The following is a 20107-nucleotide window of genomic DNA, read 5'->3' as shown; positions in this document are numbered from 1 at the left end:
GCTATAAGGGAAATAATATGCGTTTCAATATTGCGCCACCTCAAGTGCGGACCTCCTACTCCTGGTTCCTCAGTGAAGACTCCTAGTTTCGGAAATACCGAAAGCGTTCGAATAACACAAAAAATCCGCGAGTGGAAACCCAGTAAGTGACCCTGTGCCGGATCAGCATGAGTTCACCGACTCGCGACCGAAACTCAGCATGATTTAACAACAGTTTGCTGAAATTAGTTCATATATANCACATGTATTAGTCAACAGGGAGAACTTATATAAAAAAATCTTAATCCTTTAAAAAAATGATCGAAAACTTTTTGAAATTTATATATGAAGTGGGAGGTTTATGGGCTGACAAATAGCTGAGACCATCGCTGGCCCTTTGCGTGTTATCCTTCTTTTTTCTGATCTTTCTAATTCCTAATATCGTAGCAATGAAACACTAATCTAGTAAAACGTATTGAGGGTTAAAATGTGCCCACTTTTTTTATAAATTATTAATGCAAAAATTTAGTTGTGCTAAAAAATAACTTTATTGAATCATACTCAGCTATCCCTTTTTATTCCCTTTCTCACCAAATATATTAAGTTTGTCCTTCATTAAAATAATCCTTTAGTAGAATATATTACAAAATCGCTTTACGTATAATGTAAATTTGAGCTATTATTAGATATACTTGTCTTGTAAAAACTAATCGTTATTTAATGGGTGTGGGTTTGGTGAGGGTTGGAATGGTTCTGTTAGATAGGGTTTCGGACAGGTTAGGTTTTGAACTATCATTAAAAAGCGATGTGTTATAAGACTGACCTTCATTTCATGGGTATTGGTTGAATTAGGTTAGGTATGGTTAGGTAAGAGAGGGTTAGAGTTATGAAGAGGTTAGGTTTTGAACTATAATTGTTAACGCCCCGAGATGTCGCTGCTGGCATCTTTCATATGAACTTTGTACAGCAACTTCCTAATTGTTTTTCTGGTTCCTTCCGTCGGGACCGGAAGATTTTTACTATTTCGGTCTCTAGTGGCTGTTGCTCTTATCTGTTCCCTGTGTGAGCTGTTCTCCCGTTTCTATCAAAGCTACCTACATATTTCTCTCTTTTCAAAATTCTCTCTCTCCCTCTCCCTCTCTCTCCAAACCACCCTCCTCGGCACACTACACCACAGCGAAGAGTAGGATTCGGGCTCGAAGTCCTACATCTCTTTGCCGCCGGCCTACCCGGAGCCAGAAGAGTAATTTATCTTATTTTTTCTTTATAATTTTTTACCGTTACGTTATTTCATTTTTCAATTTTTTTAATCCTTATTACTTTAATTCAGCAACCCGCGGAAACAATTAATAAATAGCGATGTGTTATAAAATCTAACCTTCATCTCGTGGGTATGTGCCTGGGTTAGGTTAGGTAAGATTGTTGACAGGTTAGGTTAGATATCCCTGATTCATTTATTTTCCGTGAAGGGGAGAAACCTTGGGTTAGAGTATTTGTCCTTCTTGTTTTCATAATCAATAAATTTCTCAAGAATAATAAATAGTGATATCACAACAGTTTGCTGAAACTAAGAATTCCTAATTGCAATAATGACTAATAATTATTATCAAATTGTTTGTTAGACAAAAGTGTTTTCTAAAGGCTTGACCTCTCCTAGACTTGAACAGAGCACAAATGAAACAGGAAAAATATCGCGTGGCAGCTCGAAAGAAACAGAGTTCAGAAAACTGGTGATTTAAGGATAAAAATTGTACTGCAAAGAGTATTTTTATGTTCCAGTGAAACATCTGGGTCCAAATCCGCGCGAAGAGTTGAGCCTGAGAAGATAAATTAATTCCCCTCTCTTACCTTCATCCTTATCAATATTTTCCCGCAAAAAGAGAACTTTATTTTTTTATGTTTCATGGAATAAGTTCAATTGAATTGAACGATTACGGTGTAGTTTAATAAGGACAACGACCAATATCACAATGCTGTAAAAGCCAGGCTCTGTCGCCGTCTGAAACAATGTAAACTGGCGTCGTGCCAATGGGGAAAAAGTATCAACATTTGAGCCCTGGGACTTCAGAAACCCCAGTGATTCTAAAAAATGCATAAAATAAAATGCTTCTCTGTCGCTTTAACAAGGCAAAAACCCTAGCCGTTAGAATTTATTAATACGATATGATTTGACGACATTTTTTGTTTACCGAATTCTTTTTTACCAATTATTCCACTGGCTCAAATTCTTCCTTAGTCTCACGAGAAAAAAGTTAAACGAAAAATAACGCTATGAAACTAAAAAATAAGAAACAGCCTACCAAATACGTTATTTTTCCATCTGGATTGAAGCATGCTGTTGTCATAACACTTTATTGACCAGAGTTCTAACCCTGAAAAAGGCCCGTGTGAAAGGTGCCGATGATCTAGGTTCGTGGACTGATGTCGATGACCCAGTTGTTGATGCAGCGGGAGTCGGTAGACGCAGTAGCAAGCGAAGGGCTCGTGCAGCAGGTACCCAATCGGCTGTTGAGAATGTAAGAGATGATGCTGCATACTTCATCAACATGTAAACGTGTCCTCATATTTACATAATTGAACCTAGGCTGTACGGTGTGATGCAGACAAGTCCTTTTTACACCTATTATTTTATATACGAATCCATAAACACTTCCCATTTAGAGGTGCAGTGTACGAATTCAAGAAAAAAGAGAGAAAGATAGAGAGAGAGTGAAGGAAAGTGAGTGAGAGAGAGAGTGAATGAATTAGTGAAGGAGAGAAAAAGTGCAAGTTCTTTAATTCTCGGCAAGTTTAAATAGAACAAGTCAATTTCTATAAATTTATTGCCTAGTTTTATGATATTAAATAGAGAGGATTGCTTTAAATAATTCATTTTACAATAAGGAACATGGAAGGTGGGTGAGTTTAGAATATATGGTTGGAGGGTTGGAGTAAAATTAGTGGGAGAGATGCCCGCACATCTTCCCCCCAGTGTACTTATGTATGAAGAAACTGATGGAAGAAAATAATTTCAAAACAATCTCTGTGCGATGAGAGAGTGGGAATATTAAATGGGTTCTGAAGTTCGGAGTAATCTGTAAATAATATGTGAGGTCTAAATGCAGAACCTAAGAAAGTGAGCGTATCTGTGGTAGAAAGTATGCATCGTAGTACAGGCATAAGCAATGACTTGTAGAAAATGATAGTTTTGAATTTGTGTAGCAGTGGGTATATTGGATAATATAATCCTAAGGTTTTTAATAATTTTTTTCGGATATGATCATTGATGGTCATCTTTTCATTGAAGGTCAATTATATATGAGATTCTATGAAAAGAGAAAGAGTTCAGAATGGAAGCATATAGAAGAGGATGGGAATATGCAATGAATGGAGCATTTGGAAATATTTAAGTGCAAATGATTTTTGGAACACCACTCACGGCACGAAGAGTTTCGTGAAGAAACTAAATAACATTGAAAGTCTATGAATTGATAAATTTGTGGGCCATCTTCAAATAGGAAGCGAGGAAAATTAGTCAAGCGAGTTTGATATACATAAAAAAAACAATAAAAAGTAGTGGTCTTAAATGATATCGATTTACAGGATTTCATTTTAACTATTTGAGATCTACCAGTAAGATAACTTAAACGATTTTATAATAGTTTTGTTAGTAGGTGTCCCTCAAGGCACTATCCTAGGACTTTTCTTGTTGTCACTGTTCATAAACGATAACTCTTACATGTTCAAAAAAACATATTTTCGATGATAATTTTGTCAATTAATTTAATATATATGAAAGTGTGAAATGTAATGAAGAGCTTATTTGTAGTTAAATTTGGACCAATGATTTTCAATCTATTAAAATCACCTAGTTTGTCGTAATGTGTAGGTTCTGCTTACTCCTTAATCAACTTCCACTTGTATCTCTCTTCTTTTATTATTGAGACATAATTTTTTCAAACTCGCTGGATTTCAAATCTTTTCACAGGTACTCGTTAATGCATCTACTAATCAATTCAAGCTGATCAATCTGATGATTTTCAATTCAGTAATTCGTCATTATTATGAAAGAAGGTGTTTAGGCCTTGGTTTCTCAAAAAAAATTGAAAGTTGAACTTTTCCGTTTTTCAATATTTCTATTTTGCTATTCTATTTGCTCAAATGAACTATTTGGATACATCATTTTACTTCATTTGTTTACTTTGTTTGTTTCATAGACGAAGAAGAAAAATACCTTTATTCTGGAACTGGTGTACCTTAAGAATAATATACACGAAATAAATAAAAGAAGTTCCTTCTATGAAATTAAAAGTAAAATGAGATAGAAATCTTGGCACAATGTATACCAGTAAGGCAGGCCAGAAGAGAAAATTACAAGAATATTTAAAAAAGAAATCAAATATTAACGTAAGGTCTCTGCTTGGAGGGAGAGGAGGTGATTATACAGGTTGGATTTAAAGGAGTAAAAGGAGGCAGCGTGACGAATAGAAAAGGGGTGGGAGTTCCAGAGTTTAGGGGCTCGGATGAGAAAGGATTTTTCGAAGGGCATGGGTTGTATGTTGCGGAAGGATAAGGTCGATTGGGGATGAGCGGGTGTTACGAGTGTGATGTGAAGAGTTGAATTGGAGGGATTGGGTGATGTAAGGAGGACGAGGAGTGTGGATGGACTGGAAAAGAAAGAAACCTAGGAAATATTGTGCACGGAAGGAGGGGTAGCGCCAGGAAAGTTCGGAATACCACCCCGACACCCGGGAACCCCGTGGGTGCCGAACACGAATTAGCATGAGAGGTGCGATGCTGGGGAGGGAATTGCCTGCACCCGATAATTATGGCGGTGGATTTGGACGGATTGAAGACGAGGGAATTTTTATGTGCCCATTCGTTGATGGAGTTTAAGTCTTTTTGGATCTTGAGAATGGCCGAATGAAGATCGGAAAGGATATGTACATTTGGGAGTCATCGGCATATAGGTGATAGTTACAGGACTGGATGGAGTCTGACAGGTCGTTGATATAAATGGAAAAATGGATAGGAGAGATGCTAGAGCCTTGGGGCACCCCAGATTTTAGTGGGAGGAAGGAGGAGGTAAGGCCATTGGGAAGGGAGACAGCTTGGTGGCGATTGGTAAGGTAGGAGTGGAACCAACGGATGGTGCTGGCGGAGAAGGAAAAAGATTCGAATTTAGAGAAGAAAGAAGAGTGAGGGACAGAATCGAAGTCTTTGTAAAAATAAAGAAGGACAAGTATAGTAACTTTCTATTGGTCCATTGCTAAGTGGAGTTCACTGATCATTTTTATTAGTGCTGATAGGGTAGAATAGCCTTGGCGGAAGCCAGATGGAGGGGATTGAGAAGATGGGACTGTTCAAGGTACCTGGAGACTTGGGCTTGAACTAATCTTTCTAGGGGCTTGGACAGGTTTGAGAAGAAGGAAATTGGACAGTAGTCTGTAGGGGAGGAGCTGGGTTGGGGGTTTTGTTGACAGGGTAGGCAAGGGCTTTTTGCCAGGCTGTCGGAAAAACAGAGTTTTGGAGTGAGTAGTTATAGATGTGAAGTAGAACATGTAGTAATATTGGGAGGCAGAGTTTAAGAAAATGGATAGGGATGCCATCAACCCCAATGGCCTTGCAGTGGGATTTGGTTATGGCCTCAAGGACTTCGGTGGGGGTTAGACAGGAGAACTAGAAGTTAGACGAACTGAATGAGGGCCCAGAGGGAGCATGTATGGGGATAGGCATTGATGAAGAAGAGTTGGGCGAGACAAAGTGGGTGTTTAATTCATCAGGGGAGACAGGATAGGAAGATGGTGAGTTGGGTGGGCGACATATGCCAAGGTTCCGAAGGAGCTTCCATTTTTCTCTATAATCAGGAGTGGTGGAGAGTGCCTTTTAGTAATGAAGGGCTTTGGCAGATATAGGATTGGTTTTTATTGCGAAGAGCTCGGAAGGAAGAGTGGTCTTCAGGAAGTTTGGTTCGACGAAAGCGCCTTCTTGCTGCTTCCCGTCTTTTAATTAGGGCGGATAGTGTGGGTTTTTATGGGGGCATGTTTGTTAAGGATATTGAGGAGATTGGAGGTTAGGAAGCCGACCATGGAATCGATGGATGAGCCACGGTAAATGTTGGCCCACTCGACCGACTCCAGATCTGGCTTCAAAACCTCGAATGAAAGGGTATCAAGAGGACAGAACCTTATGATTTTGGTGCGGGACATGGGGTAAGAATATTATATGTGATATGGATCAGGTCATAGGAGGAGATAGGGTGTTGGGAGAAGGATAGAATTTTATCGGCAGAATCCACAACCATAAGATTGAGCTAGGTGTATACAGAAGTAGTGTGATGTGGGGGATTAAATGGTATACATAAGAGATTAAGGGAGAACCATAGGTTTTCAAGGAGTCTTTTGTCATAGGAGTCAGAGGAATAATTTGCGTTGAAGTCACCTGTGATATCACGTTGGAATATAGAGGGCAGTAGGTGTACAGGGTGGAAAGGAATTAATTAGGGAATGGAACCTGAGGGGGTCGGTAAACAACTACAAAAAGGAGATGGTGGGAAAAGAGGGATATTTCACCAAAAATGATATTTATGGGGTGATTCGAGGATTGGTTTCTAGGATGCGACATCGTAGGCTGTTGTGGACAAATAAGCAAACACCGCCGCTGGTCCGGCCTAGCCTATCATGCCGGAGTAGGGAATAGTTAGGCAAGGATATGGAGTAGGAAGGGATGGTTGGTTTGAGCCAAGTCTCAGAGACAGCAATTATGTGGTAGAAGTTATCAGTGAAATGTACAAGGAATTCATCATAATGGGCACTATTCTTCAAGTAAACTAGGTCATAATTTTTTTTATGAAACTAATAATGCAATTTCATTTTAGCACCACTAGAGATAACAAAATATAAATTTTTGTCAGAAAATGGTCAAAACTTGAATTTGACCTCATTGCCATGATTCTGGTGTTTTAAAACTTTTAGATACCGACTTTCGCGAAAATCGTTGTAAATTAATTTTTAACTGATAATTTTGACGACCTTCTGCATGACTGGCATTGCTGTGCCATAACATCATTTATCTCAAAAGCCAGTGGACCGATATGCATGGTTGGCAATTCAATTTAAAGAAATAGTCAAGTTCATTTTAAAACTGTATCAAACATTAAAATCAGACTATCATGTCCATTTAAAAAATGAGGTTAATTTCCACCGAATGCATTCATTTCACCTTACTTTTTTAAATTTTTTTAGGCCAAGTTGACTTGTGGACGCAATCAGGAGTCGGGTGTAAATGTAGTTTTGACAGTACAAGTAAAAACTGTGCTTGCTGCGTTAAGGAAGGCGGATGTCCATGTGGCAGTCAGGCACCCAACAGATGTGCCCAGTGTGGCATCCAGCACTTCTGCACAAATAGTAAAAATTTCAATACTTGTCTTTAGATTATTATCATTAAATACATTAAATTATTAGCTTGTACCCAATTTTGAACAATTGTAAAAATTGAATTAAAATAAACAGCACATTTTATCCAATGCTTGCATGTATTGTTAATTATCTAAAGCTAATGACAGATCATTCGTTAGTATTTAATGAACAACTGTTTTATTATCTTTTTCTGCATGTAACTTTTAACATTGTTAATCATTATTTTTAATTATAGTGTGCAATATGACATTAGATGCGAGGGTTTTGATTTCCAAGTCGGGTAAAAGCTTCGGCCAATTGAAATCACCACCAGTGCAGGGGCCTACATTCTGCTGGTTTTCTTTCATACCCGATGATGATCAACGGGTTGAAATCCAAATATACAGGCTTATCAGTGTTGGAAAATTTAATGGCACGAGGTAATCTATTATTACAAATAATTTATAAATTTATTTTTAAAATATATCATTAATCTATACTTTTTTTTAACCATTTTAATTAAAAATATTGTCTCATCGTTCAGAGGCCTTGCATAAAGGCCTGGGTCCATATCCTCCGAGTCTTTATTATCGAAGGCTCAAATCTGAAAATCAGAGGGCATGTACACAATTTTCTCAGCAAGGACTTGGGGTCCACAGCCTCAAGTCTTCACCACCCAAGGTTCCCAACCCGAGACCACTATTGGCTGAGCTAGGATTTATAACTGGCAGGTACCAAGGGTAGAGCAGTGTTGAGAAGAGTTGAAGGGAATTGAATTGAGAGTTAAGAGTCAGTAGAAAAACTAACAGAATACACCTGTGTCCAGTTGCTGAGTTCCATTGCAAGTTCCTCACACAAAATAGAGCTCGCAGCGAACCACTGTCCACAAGATCGACAACCCAGCTCGTATGAGCCTCCCCACAATGAAGATGTACACGAGGAAATAAAATAAGCCAGGAGTGCCACCCCTTCAACTGGATCCAGTATTAACCTAATCCCATTTTCCCATATAGGCTCATTGTAACTCTTTGAGGGAGATATCCCCGGACATAGAGGAAAGATATAGATGCGCCACAGTATTTACTGTCAATAATTATTACTGCAAATTATATAGGCCTATTAAGGAACCCCTATAATGAAAATCGTAATGTAAAAAGTGCGTTTTTTCCATTGAGCTAAGCACTTTGTTTGGTGTTTAGTGTGAACACCTTCCATGCCAACAGGTTCTCTTAGTGTCAGAATTGCCACACCGAAGTCACACTGGGTCCGTGAGTCCAGGTTCCAAGTGGTGTCAACTGTTGAATCTCATCTTGGAAGATTGTTGGGACATGTCCTATGTGTTTTGCTAGGGTGTAAATTAATGATTGTCAATTAAAATTAACTAAACCGAAAGCATATTTATGTGATGTTTTTAGTTGTGAAGCAGGCTTTGTTCAGTTGGTGGATGGAATGTCTCCGACAACAAAATTTGGAGACACTCAGATTTGTGGGACCAACGAAAGATTTACACCTCCTGTCTTGCTCTTCGCTGACAATGGGCCAGCAACACTAATTTTCAAGTAAATATTTAACCAATTTGTTTTAGATTTTTAAGTTTGAATTGTCATCGTGTGAAATATAAATTAATTTTTAGGGTGGCAGAACCTACGCATAGATCCCAGTTCATGGCTTATTTCAGTTTCACGTCAGTGAACGGCAGCCTAGGCCCTGGCTTTAGACCTCGAGGAGGAAAAAGTTTAGATGGGACAGGTAAAACACAAAAAACATTTGTCATCTAGTACAATTTATTTTAAATTTGATAATTATTGTATATTTCTTGGTTTAAAGAAGAAAAACAGAAATAATTCTTGTAGAAGAAAATTGTCTATGGGAACAAATTTATCCAAAGTCAAATATATTAAAATTGTTTGAGTAGAAATAAAATTTACAAATTATTTTTTTATTTGATTCTAGAGTGTGATTGGATGTTTCAAGAGAGCGCATGCAAAGGGAATATTTGCCAGTTTTCAAGCCCTGGATATCCGGGGGTGTATCCGCCCAACAGAAGGTGTCTGTATCACATAGCCGGTTCTTCTCATTCTATGATTAAATTAATTTTTAAGGCTCTTTCTCTGCCGCACAGGTAAGTACATATTAGTATTTAAGAAAAACGAGTATCTCGATTCATACTACATTTTATCAAATTATTAATACATATTAATTAATTCTCATGTTGATTTTTTTTTTCAGCCATTGTAATTCTCATTTTATTAAAGTCTATTCTGGCCCAACCACCTCAAGCCCTGTGTTAACTACTTTGTGCAGAAATAGAAAACAAACAATCGTTCACGAAGGACCTAACCTTCTTTTAGAATTTAGGTAAATCTTAATTTATATAAAATGTGTAAATTGTGTAGATGAAATTATTTTAAATGGTAAAACATCGTCACACACAAATTGGGCATTTTTTTTAACATGGGCGTAGTTGCCATATAAGATTTTCTCTAACAAAGGGATGGTTAGGGATGGTTAGGGATTACAGGGTTAACACAAGTAAATATTGGATTTTGAAGGGGTGGGGAAGGAAGTAGAGATAGAAAGACATTTTTATATAAGGAGTCAGCTTTTTGAGATTAAGAGCAGTTCCATTGATGCCAATTTTAGATAACTTTTGAATTAGTGTTGTCAACAGAGTCAAATGCCCTCTTATGTCCAAAAAATGCCTACAACTTTTTTTAACAATCCAATTTTTGTAAAGTTAGTCTTAAAATTAATTAAGGTTTTTAGTTGAGATAATAAAGTCAATGGCACGAGCGGGATTCGAACCCACGATCTTCGGCTTGATACGCCGCTACTCTACCACTTGAGCTATCGTAACCTCGATCCACTTGGACACCAACTTCCTATCTCAACCACACCTTTTGAGTTTTCCCTCCTTTTTGCCATTTTTCAAATGTCGTGTAATCAGATTGGATTCTCAACAAAAAATGAAATGGCCACGGAGAGCTTTAGTGAAGTATACTTCATTTTAAATCATTAAATTCACTAATTTCGTGGTCCGCTTGACCAATTAATTAAGGTTTTTTAAAAAGGAGGGAAAATTTAAAAAGGTGCGGTTGAGATGGGAAGTCGGTGTCCGAGTGGATCGAGGTCACGATAGCTCAAGTGGTAGAGCAGCGGAATATCAAGCCAAAGATCGTGGCTTCGAATCCCGCTCGTGCCGTTGACTTTTTTATCTCAACTAAAAACCTTAATTAATTGTAATATATTAATTGGTCAAGCGTACCATGAAATTAGTGAAGTTAGTCTTAAAGTTAGGTTGAAGTTAGGTCTTGAAGGTTAAAAGTTAAGCCTTTGTATTTTTGGTGTCATAGACCCCCGTGGTTCAATTTTAATTATATTTTTCCAAATAAAAATAATACATTGATTTTTATCTAATTAATAATGATTTGATGACTTATTATAAATTATATTTTTCAACTACAAATTTTAATTAATAATGCATTCATCCAAAACTTTTATAAAATTATTTTAGCTCTGGTTCATCTATTCATCCATTTGATTTCAACGGATTTGTTGTTGCACTGGAATTTATCAATATTCCAACAACACTTGCTCCGACAACTATGACCTCAAAGACAACTCCAAGCAATATCTTAGGTATTTCATTTTAAATGTTGCTATTATCTTTTAAACTAATGAAAATGTATAAACCATATACTATAAATCCAGGAAGTATATCCAATAGCCATAAGAAAGAGTGCTCTCTCATATTTTATGGTAACGAAACAAGAAGTGGACATTTTGATTCAAGAGGAAAAGCGTGGCACCAGAATTGCACAGTTATGTTTATCGGAAGGCCTAATGATGTAATACATCTATCACTTGTAAATTATCACTTACGGTAAGTAATTTTTTCTAGTTTGCATTATAACGGACCGATATTTCAATTAATACAACTTTACATTTCTAATTCAATACATGTCCCTTCAAATTATTTAATTTAGTTGACATTGTGCTAATTGATTCCAGCGCAAGCGCTTGCCAAACAGCTCTTGAGATTTATAGTACATTTCCTTCTGAAGGGAAGAAACCACTTAAAAGAATTTGTAGCCCAGCAAAAAAGCATGCTCGTGATCCATCTAAGTAAGTATTTTCCATCTCTTCAGTAACTTCTATCTAGATAACGATTTCATAATTAATACAAGTTTGTGATGGTTTAAATACTATGGAGACATCATATGATTCAGCAGTACCACTGGGTGGTAGATATACTTGCATCCACCCTTGAGTAGAAAGCTGCCCAGGTGATTTCTTAGATGTGAGGCAAGCCTTAGATCAAGTGTGGCACCCAGGCTTGCTCTGGATTCTCAAGGAATCCAACCGAACCTTCCTTTTCACTTATTACCTTTGTCTGATATTCTTTCTGCTTTATTCATTATTTGGTTATTCAGATATCATGAGATGCGGTCGGGTGTGATATAGGTTTCAGAAAAATATTTTCTTTATCGTGCCAACGTTTCGATCTTTTATTGAGATCATCTTCAGAGCCTGGGATTTACAAACAATGTTTACATTTAACAAATAAATTTAGGATGTGGAAAAGTGAATTTATACAATGCAAAATATATTTTATATTCAAATTCCTTCCTCACCCCTTCAAAACCAAACATATATAAACATAAAACAGCAAAATCTCACTGGCACTCTCAACACGACATGCAAGGATGGCACAATTACACAGAAGACAAACACTTTGNGACTAAAAGCTTGTGTGAAGGCAAAAGGTGGTCATTTCGAGTAATATTATTTTATTTCAATCTTAAAAAATATTGGATTTTTTAAAATAAATTTCTTTTTCAAATTATCAAGTTTCTCTATTCCCTAATGGCCCTTTTTCTTGTAACAGAACTTATGGCAGGACTAGGTGCATCTCTATTTTACTTCCAACAAATGATTAACTTGGAACCCCTGCATTCAACTTATAAAAATAAAACAATGGAAAATAACACATGGTTCTTTTTGCTCACCCATCCATTCTTTCCAGGCAGGAATCCCTCAAGGTATCATCCTTGCTCAGATTCTCTCTATTCAGTATACACTGCAGATGTTCCTATAAATCCAGATTTTTTTTACCGGTGTTCTTCCATCGAAGAAACTCATTTTTGAAGGGGGTTGGGACCAAATTCATGGTCGCTGAGATCCGATCCCGCCCCTTCCATTGATGAGTGCCGTGTCAATTTCTCTCAATTGCGGCCATCGGCCCCTTAGGCGTCAGAAAAAGTCCAGAGGCGACGGTGGGGATCGAACCCACAACCGTGGAGTACACCTCATACAATGGACTTCAGAAAATTCCAGGGCAATCTGTCCTATTTGGAAGGATAATTCAATAAATATAGGGTCGCATTCAAAAAAACCAAATCCAAGCAAATTAACAGATTATCTCTCTCATCCAATGTATACAAATTTGTTCATCTCTCAGCATCCAACATTATCCACTTTTTAGGACATTACATCGACTAAAAATAATAGAAGACGTTATAAACTACTCAAAATTCTTGACAACATGACTTTCACTACAGAACAAGTGCTTCATTTACCTATCACTACTACGGAATTGAAATTTTGGGCCTACACAAGCATTCCAACTTCAAAAAAATCTAGTCATTCCTGTTCTACAATCCTTTGATCAAGTTTAACCAAGTTTCCTATGTCAAATCTAACCTTGCAATCCACCGGAGATCTTTCTATTTGTCCTTGAAACCAATAGAGGTACACTTCTATAATACCCTGGACCCTCATCCCAACCCCATAGTCCAACACTAATCAATTCCAATACAGCACTCCTCACGCAAATAATACACCACATTTACAGCAAACCCAGACACTAATGGACTTTACTAACCTCCATGTAAGAATGGCTCATGAAAAGGAGGATCGAACACAACAAAAGCAAATCCCAGAAATTCACCTGCCATTTGGGATAGATTTTCCTGGAAAAAAAAAAAAATTGCCTTTACTAACAATGGGTTATTTTACCTCTGTGTATTATGTTTATTACTTTGCTGTAACATAAATAAACAAATAAAAAGTGATTTTTTTAAAACTGTTATTTAAAATAAATGTACATACATAATTATTTTTTTAATTAATTTAGGGCCACATCGCAGGAAACATTTGCCTCGTCTGGTAATGTGATGGTGATATTTTTAAGAAGGCCTTCCAATTATGAGGATATCGAACCTGAATTTGTGGATGGGATGTTTTTATTCCATGACCGTAAGTAAAATTTTCTTAATTCTCCAATATCTCTTGAATTAAACATAAGACTTAAGTCTTAGATTATAAAATACGTTTTTTTTTTACTAATTGCAAATCCATTTTATTTTGTTTAAAGAACATGTTGATGGGACGCTACAACCAGACACTATCTGTGATGTTGAATTTTTTGGACATAGTAGTAATTCTGTGGGACAGGTTCGAAATCCAGGGAACCAGCATTATTTCTGGAACTCTCAGAATCCAATACGATGTTCACAAAGATTTATACCAGCTGCAAACCAAAGTATAACAATAAAGGTAACAAAAAACCGCTACAATTGTAGTAAAAATGATAATGATTTGGTAGTAATGGATTTGTTTATTATGATTATTAGGTTGTCTCTCTTACCCATCTTCCATTGGAAAGTAACTGTAAAACGGAATGTGGCGATGGTGGTTGCCGGTGTGTACCCAAAGGATACTTGGCTAGTGTTAACCATCTAGTTTTAACATCATCTACAGGCAAATCACTGTCGTGTTTGTGCAGTGACTTTAAGGTAAATCTCGCTCTACAATCTTGTACATTATGAAGTCCAAGTGAACATTCTATTTATTATAAACTTATAATAATATCTGTGGCTGCAGTGTATAGTGGGCTAAGTCCAAAATCGAAATTTTCAGGGTATTGAGTGGTGGATAAAATTCCCAACAATTTTTTTTTCTGGTTCTCTCAATATTAGCCTAGTTTTCGAAATCTTTTTCATTATTTTTCTTTACATTAAACACAATTTTCACAAGTTTTGACTATTCTTATCTTAAAATATTAGAGTGTAATTCGTATAATCTGTCTGTGTAAAAGTAAGATGTGTATAAAAATCTGTGGTTTTTTTTTTTTTTTAAATATACCACAACTTTCTAATCAATTAATTGTTTCTTATTTCTACTGTGCAGCAAGAATGGCTACCTGTAGGACTCCGAAGCTGGTCTCCTGTCAATGTTGTTTATTCCGTCGCTCCTAACAGCTGGGCCACAAAAGGCTTTCATTTCCAAGCAGATTATATTTTCCACAATGACAACATTTGTGGATTTCGTGTAATGAAACAGCATTCAGGTATTTATTAAATTTTATCCACATTCTCCAGGGTGCCATATTGATAGATTAAATTCCTAAAAAAAGTCATAAAAAATCTGTACCATTTCAAATTCAATTCATTTATATACTTTGAGCTCCATGTACCATAAAAGCTCTTTGAAGGTTGTGTTAGTGCGCTCTCTCTAATCCGAACTTTGGTATTTATAGTATTAAAAAAAAAGTAAAATAACAATTAAGGCTGACTTTTAAAACTTTAGAGTAGTAAAAGTTATCAAACCAAACAATAAAATGAAGTTGTAACAATTTTAGTACTTTCTGAAAATCTGTAATCATTATGGGAACAGATAAAAACACAAATAAACTCTCCATGAGCAGAGGTACTGTCTATGGAATAAAAGAGAAACCGAATTAGAGATATAAATAGATNTAAATGAGTGAGTGTGAGAGAGAGAGAATGAGTGCGAGAGGGGGTGGGAGAGGAAAAAGAGAGAGTGAGTGAGAGGGGGTGGGAGAGGAAAAGAGAGAGAGAGAGCAAGAGAGTGATAAGAGGGAGAAAGGGTGAGATGGAAAGAGAGGGAGAGAGAGTGAGGTACCAAACCAAGACCAGTTTAGACTATCAAATTTTTGAGAATTTCTTTTGTTCAGTCAATCCCTCACCTCCCTTCCCAACACTGCTAAAAAATGAAATGTTTGATCAGGCTACATTGTTCTTCTGTTAAGTGTAATTACATATCAATTGCTTAAAAATTAGATAAAAGAGGAAGAAGCAATAAAGAAAATGTTAAATAAATTTTATCAATTTTAAAAACTTATTTTTTAAAGAAAAATTGGCAGTATATGATTGTTTTATTAGGTTTATCGTTTTGACTATCCAATAATAATAAAATGTTGGGTTGAAATTTTTTTTTTTTTAACATATTTTTAACACTCACTGTCATTCAGATAACCCCTGCAATAATTAGTTTTGATTACTGAGAGAGCGCTCTACTTGCTTAGACAATTTTTTTTTTCATTTTGGAAATAAATTTTTTTTTCATTCATTCACACCTAAAAATAACCTATGATTAAAATTATCTGTTCAGAAGGTTTTATTATACTGAATACTATTATACTTATTATTATCTATTTATTATTTTCAATTACAAACATTGTTGCAACTATAACTGTTTTTATTAGATGATTAGCAAACTAAAGATGTTGAATATAATTGTATAAATATAATTTATATAACCAAACAAACACAATATAAGCCCTTATTTTACATGATTTGTTGTAAATTATCGTGGATTAAAGGTACCATAATACATTTATTTTGTTTGTCTGACAATTTCCAGGTACTGTAAGCTCAGGGCAGTTGGAAAGGGAGAACCCTTTGAATTATTATTATTTCCAAACTTGTCACTGGGTACTGGATTCCAACGTAGAGAGACAGCTTACTGTTGATGTACATAGCGTTCAAAATCGTAAGTTATAAACATTTGACTCAAGAGTAAATGACAAGCCTTTTTTTTATTTATCTGGCTTATTGAACAGACACGCTGTGTATGTAGACTTTTAATTTTAACAAAAACTATATATATATATTTTTTTGTTAAAATTTATATATGCCACTCATAATATATATATATATACAGGGTGAATTGCTACTCGTGCTACAAACTTCTCCAGTAGATTCTTCACCCTAAAATGAACAAAAAAGTTCATATTGTCCATGGTCCGATTCTCAACCATTTCAGAGTAATTTCGCTTTTTATCGATTTTGAAAGATATCACGTCCTGGCGTCGGAAAATCGTGATATCTTTTAATCTAAACATTTCTCTTAAAATCTATAAGCACCGTTGAAATCCCCGTTAATTTTTCAATAAGAAGATGAAGGTGGCAAAACGTTTGGGTCTTTCTTCCTTGACCTTCTAGCTGTTTGTAAACTTCTTAAGCATTACATACTAAATGGGCATTAAATTAAATTAAAAAATTTCAATGGAATTATGATTTTGATTCTCTCTAAAAATTAACGGGGATTTCAACGGTGCTTATAGATTTTCAGAGAAATGTTTAGATTAAAAGATATCACGATTTTCCGACGCCAGGACGTGATATCTTTCAAAATCGATAAAAAGCGAAATTACTCTGAAATGGTTGAGAATCGGACCATGGTCAATATGAACTTTTTTGTTCATTTTAGGGTGAAGAATCTACTGGTGAAGTTTGTAGCACGAGTAGCAAGTCACTCTCAAACATTAGCAATCCTTGAACCACCATTTTTTCTCTTTTTGTCATCAACATCTTGGTCTCACAACCACTAAATAAGAAAATGACGAGTGCGTTGGAAGCGTTATTAAATCAGGTAGTTTTCCTCAAATTTGCTGCCTTCTGAGACTAAAATTAGAAACTCTGGATTACTTTATACACTTTCCGATTTACACAATTTTCCACTCTTTTTGTAGTTCTGGCTGAAATAAAACACAAAAAATTAGCCCAAACATTTTGCCACCGTCATCTTCTTATTGAAAAATTAACGGGGATTTCAACGGTGCTTATAGATTTTCAGAGAAATGTTTAGATTAAAAGATATCACGATTTTCCGACGCCAGGACGTGATATCTTTCAAAATCGATAAAAAGCGAAATTACTCTGAAATGGTTGAGAATCGGACCATGGACAATATGAACTTTTTTGTTCATTTTAGGGTGAAGAATCTACTGGAGAAGTTTGTAGCACGAGTAGCAATTCACCCTGTATATACTCAGTGCAGTCTATTTTTAACACATTGAACATGAGATAATGATGAAAACTTGTTGAGATTGCAGGGTGGCAAATTTTTCGTCTAAATTAGCATTTTCAGGTTGAGCTCATAAGTAGAATGAAGTTCTTCGGAGCCCTGTGGATACAGTTTAATTTTTCTGCCACCTGCAACCTTGGCAGTAAAAGCAAGTTCTCACTTTACTAACTCACCCCCTAAACACTAGCTGTTTACGTTCTAGCTTCTTCTTGTACAAGAACTTCCTAACCATCCCTTCTTGTTCAATTAGGAATAAATATTGAACAAGAAGAAGCTTGAACATGAGTCCTGTTTTTTTTGTGTTTTTTATTATTATTATTTATTTATTTTACAGTTCATACTCTATTTTCAAAAATTAACACTGTAAAATAAATAAATAATAAAATAAATAAATAAATGTAAAAAAGAACAGGAAAGTAAAAATGGTAAAAACGTTGACCTTTCACCTCTTCCAGATGCTTCTCATGTTCAAGCTTCTTCTTGTTCAATATTTATTCCCAATTGAACAAGAAGAAGATAGAACGTAAACAGCCAGTGTTTACTCTTATTTGTTGTAATAACCAAATTTATTTAAAAATTAAATTACTTACAAATTAAATGAAAAGAACAATCAATTGCTTCTTTCCATCAATTCTGTAATTTCATTTAAAGTAAAAATAATCAAATCTTACCTTTAAAAACAAAAAAGTTGATAAAAAAAAGTTCACAACCTATTTTTTCTAGTGTCAATTGGAGTTATACTGGAAAGGTGTAATGTTTGAAAATTGATTTCATGCTGAATTTAAAGCTCGTTTTAAAATGGGAAAAATAATAGCCAATAGAATATGACACGTCTGAATAATGACCTGAGTCTCAAATGAGAGCCCCAGACAGAAGACAAGTCGGTTTTCATACGAGATAAGCCACCTAGCCATTACTTTACCGTGTAATAATTTTTTAACTTTTGAAAAGAAAGCCCATTAGGTTTAGAAAATGCATTCCAGTTGAATAAATGAGCCTGATGTTTTTGTTGAAATTAAAACCCTACATACAATATAGATAATACTAACCATTAAGAATTTGATTGCTACTGTTGAGTTATATTGGCACGTAATAAACATGTGTGTTTTATGAATGAGCATTTTTTTACTTTACTAAAAATCAAGACCTGAGATGGTTTCACTTCAAATAATACTTATTCTTTTACAGCTTAACATTCATAATTTTTTAAATAAAAAAAAAAATTAATGTCACTTATCAATGAATAATTTTATAGGTCCTTGTACTGCATGGAACATAACTCTTCATGAATACAATGAAATAAATCCTGAAAAAATTGGCGCATTATTGCATACATTTTGCCCAAGATACGTGCACAAAAGTTTCGAGCTTCCGTGGAAACTCAATATCATTGTAATCAGGTATGAAATTTCATTGAAAGCTCTATTTCTGAAAAAAGGTCTGTATTTCAATGTTAGTTTTTGATTGGAAAGATGTTTGAACAACTCCTTTGATGTCTTTGCCCCATAGTTGATTTCCTTGATTTAATCCCAGATCATTTTGGCTTCTTACACACTCTATGGTTTAGTATGATTTTGTTGTAATAATTACAACATAAGTTACAATTATTGTAACTGGTCAAGTCTGTACAAGTCCATTACCTTACTGCATCCATTATTATTTATTTGTTGTAGTTAATTCAACAGTTGTAAATGTACAATAAAAGGGAAAGCCAAAAATTGTTAAAATATAATATTGGATTTATAACATATTTTTCATTTTACCAGGTTAAATGCGATGACACGAATGGCACCGGATTTCACTTTTAAATGGAAATCACAGATTGTGAGGACGAATACGAGGTTGGCTGGCATCACACCCGCCCAGCCGTCAAACTCAGTAATTCAAACGAGTGATTGTTTATTAATTTTCCTTCTTGCTGTGATCGGATTGAAATAGTATGTGAAATAAATGTATATAAATGTGCTTTGAATGCAGTGTCTTTTACTGCCACTCATCTATATGACTTAACAAATTTATGTAAATTTAAAAAACAAAAAAATCAGCCAAAACTAAAGACTATTGAAGACCTTGTCCGAATTCAGAGGTTTTTCCACGTTTTCAATCTCCTGACAGTTCAAATTTAAATGAGCCAAAGTTAAATGCTGATCTCATCAAGAAAAAAATGAGGAAGTGCAATGAATCGTGTTTTAAATAGTTCATTAATTTCAGTGAACTGTGATTAAAATTCTATCCATCACCAGTAGTTAATTTAGAGATTTGTAAACTTTTGTAAAATGAAATACAAAAGTAACAAACAATATGTGTTCATTTATATTCAAGACAATTGTTTTGTTATATGATAAATCTATTAATAATTAATGATAAAACTCTTGTGAAGGTACTTAAATAAAAATGCATTTAACTGACATTAGTTTATTATTGTTGATGAATAATATAAATTGGATTTAAATGTCAACAATTATAATGGCATTATCTTTGAAATAAGATTTATTAAAATAAAATTTTTAGTTTTTTTTTAAATGTCTTTCTACATAGATAATTCAGCATTATAATAAATGAACTTCTTTTACATACTTTGTGTATTATATTTTTAAAAAAATGTTAATAAGTTCAACAATAGTGTCAATTGTGTAATG

At 35.1% G+C, this 20107-nt stretch overlaps 1 protein-coding gene across 1 annotated transcript in view; it reads left to right on the top strand.

Annotated features, from left to right (window-relative positions):
• LOC106669972 overlaps positions 1-19787 on the top strand; it is a 40536-nt gene extending 20749 nt beyond the window's left edge. Inside the window, exons 3-18 of the mRNA XM_014399898.2 lie at positions 7203-7364; positions 7612-7795; positions 8771-8914; positions 8989-9104; positions 9309-9477; positions 9585-9713; positions 10870-10994; positions 11067-11238; positions 11367-11480; positions 13492-13613; positions 13732-13913; positions 13991-14152; positions 14547-14706; positions 16023-16151; positions 18724-18868; positions 19235-19787. Of these exons, the coding sequence (XP_014255384.2) occupies positions 7203-7364; positions 7612-7795; positions 8771-8914; positions 8989-9104; positions 9309-9477; positions 9585-9713; positions 10870-10994; positions 11067-11238; positions 11367-11480; positions 13492-13613; positions 13732-13913; positions 13991-14152; positions 14547-14706; positions 16023-16151; positions 18724-18868; positions 19235-19406 (2387 nt within the window). The 3' untranslated portion in view covers positions 19407-19787. The remainder of the gene's footprint in view (positions 1-7202; positions 7365-7611; positions 7796-8770; positions 8915-8988; positions 9105-9308; positions 9478-9584; positions 9714-10869; positions 10995-11066; positions 11239-11366; positions 11481-13491; positions 13614-13731; positions 13914-13990; positions 14153-14546; positions 14707-16022; positions 16152-18723; positions 18869-19234) is intronic.
• Positions 19788-20107: the final 320 nt, after the last annotated feature.

The sequence above is a fragment of the Cimex lectularius genome, unplaced genomic scaffold, assembly GCF_000648675.2.
Source record: "Cimex lectularius strain Harlan isolate CLEC.00 unplaced genomic scaffold, Clec_2.1 scaffold433, whole genome shotgun sequence".
In the NCBI taxonomy this organism is placed as follows: domain Eukaryota; kingdom Metazoa; phylum Arthropoda; class Insecta; order Hemiptera; family Cimicidae; genus Cimex; species Cimex lectularius.
This window is presented reverse-complemented; position numbering and strand designations above follow the sequence as displayed.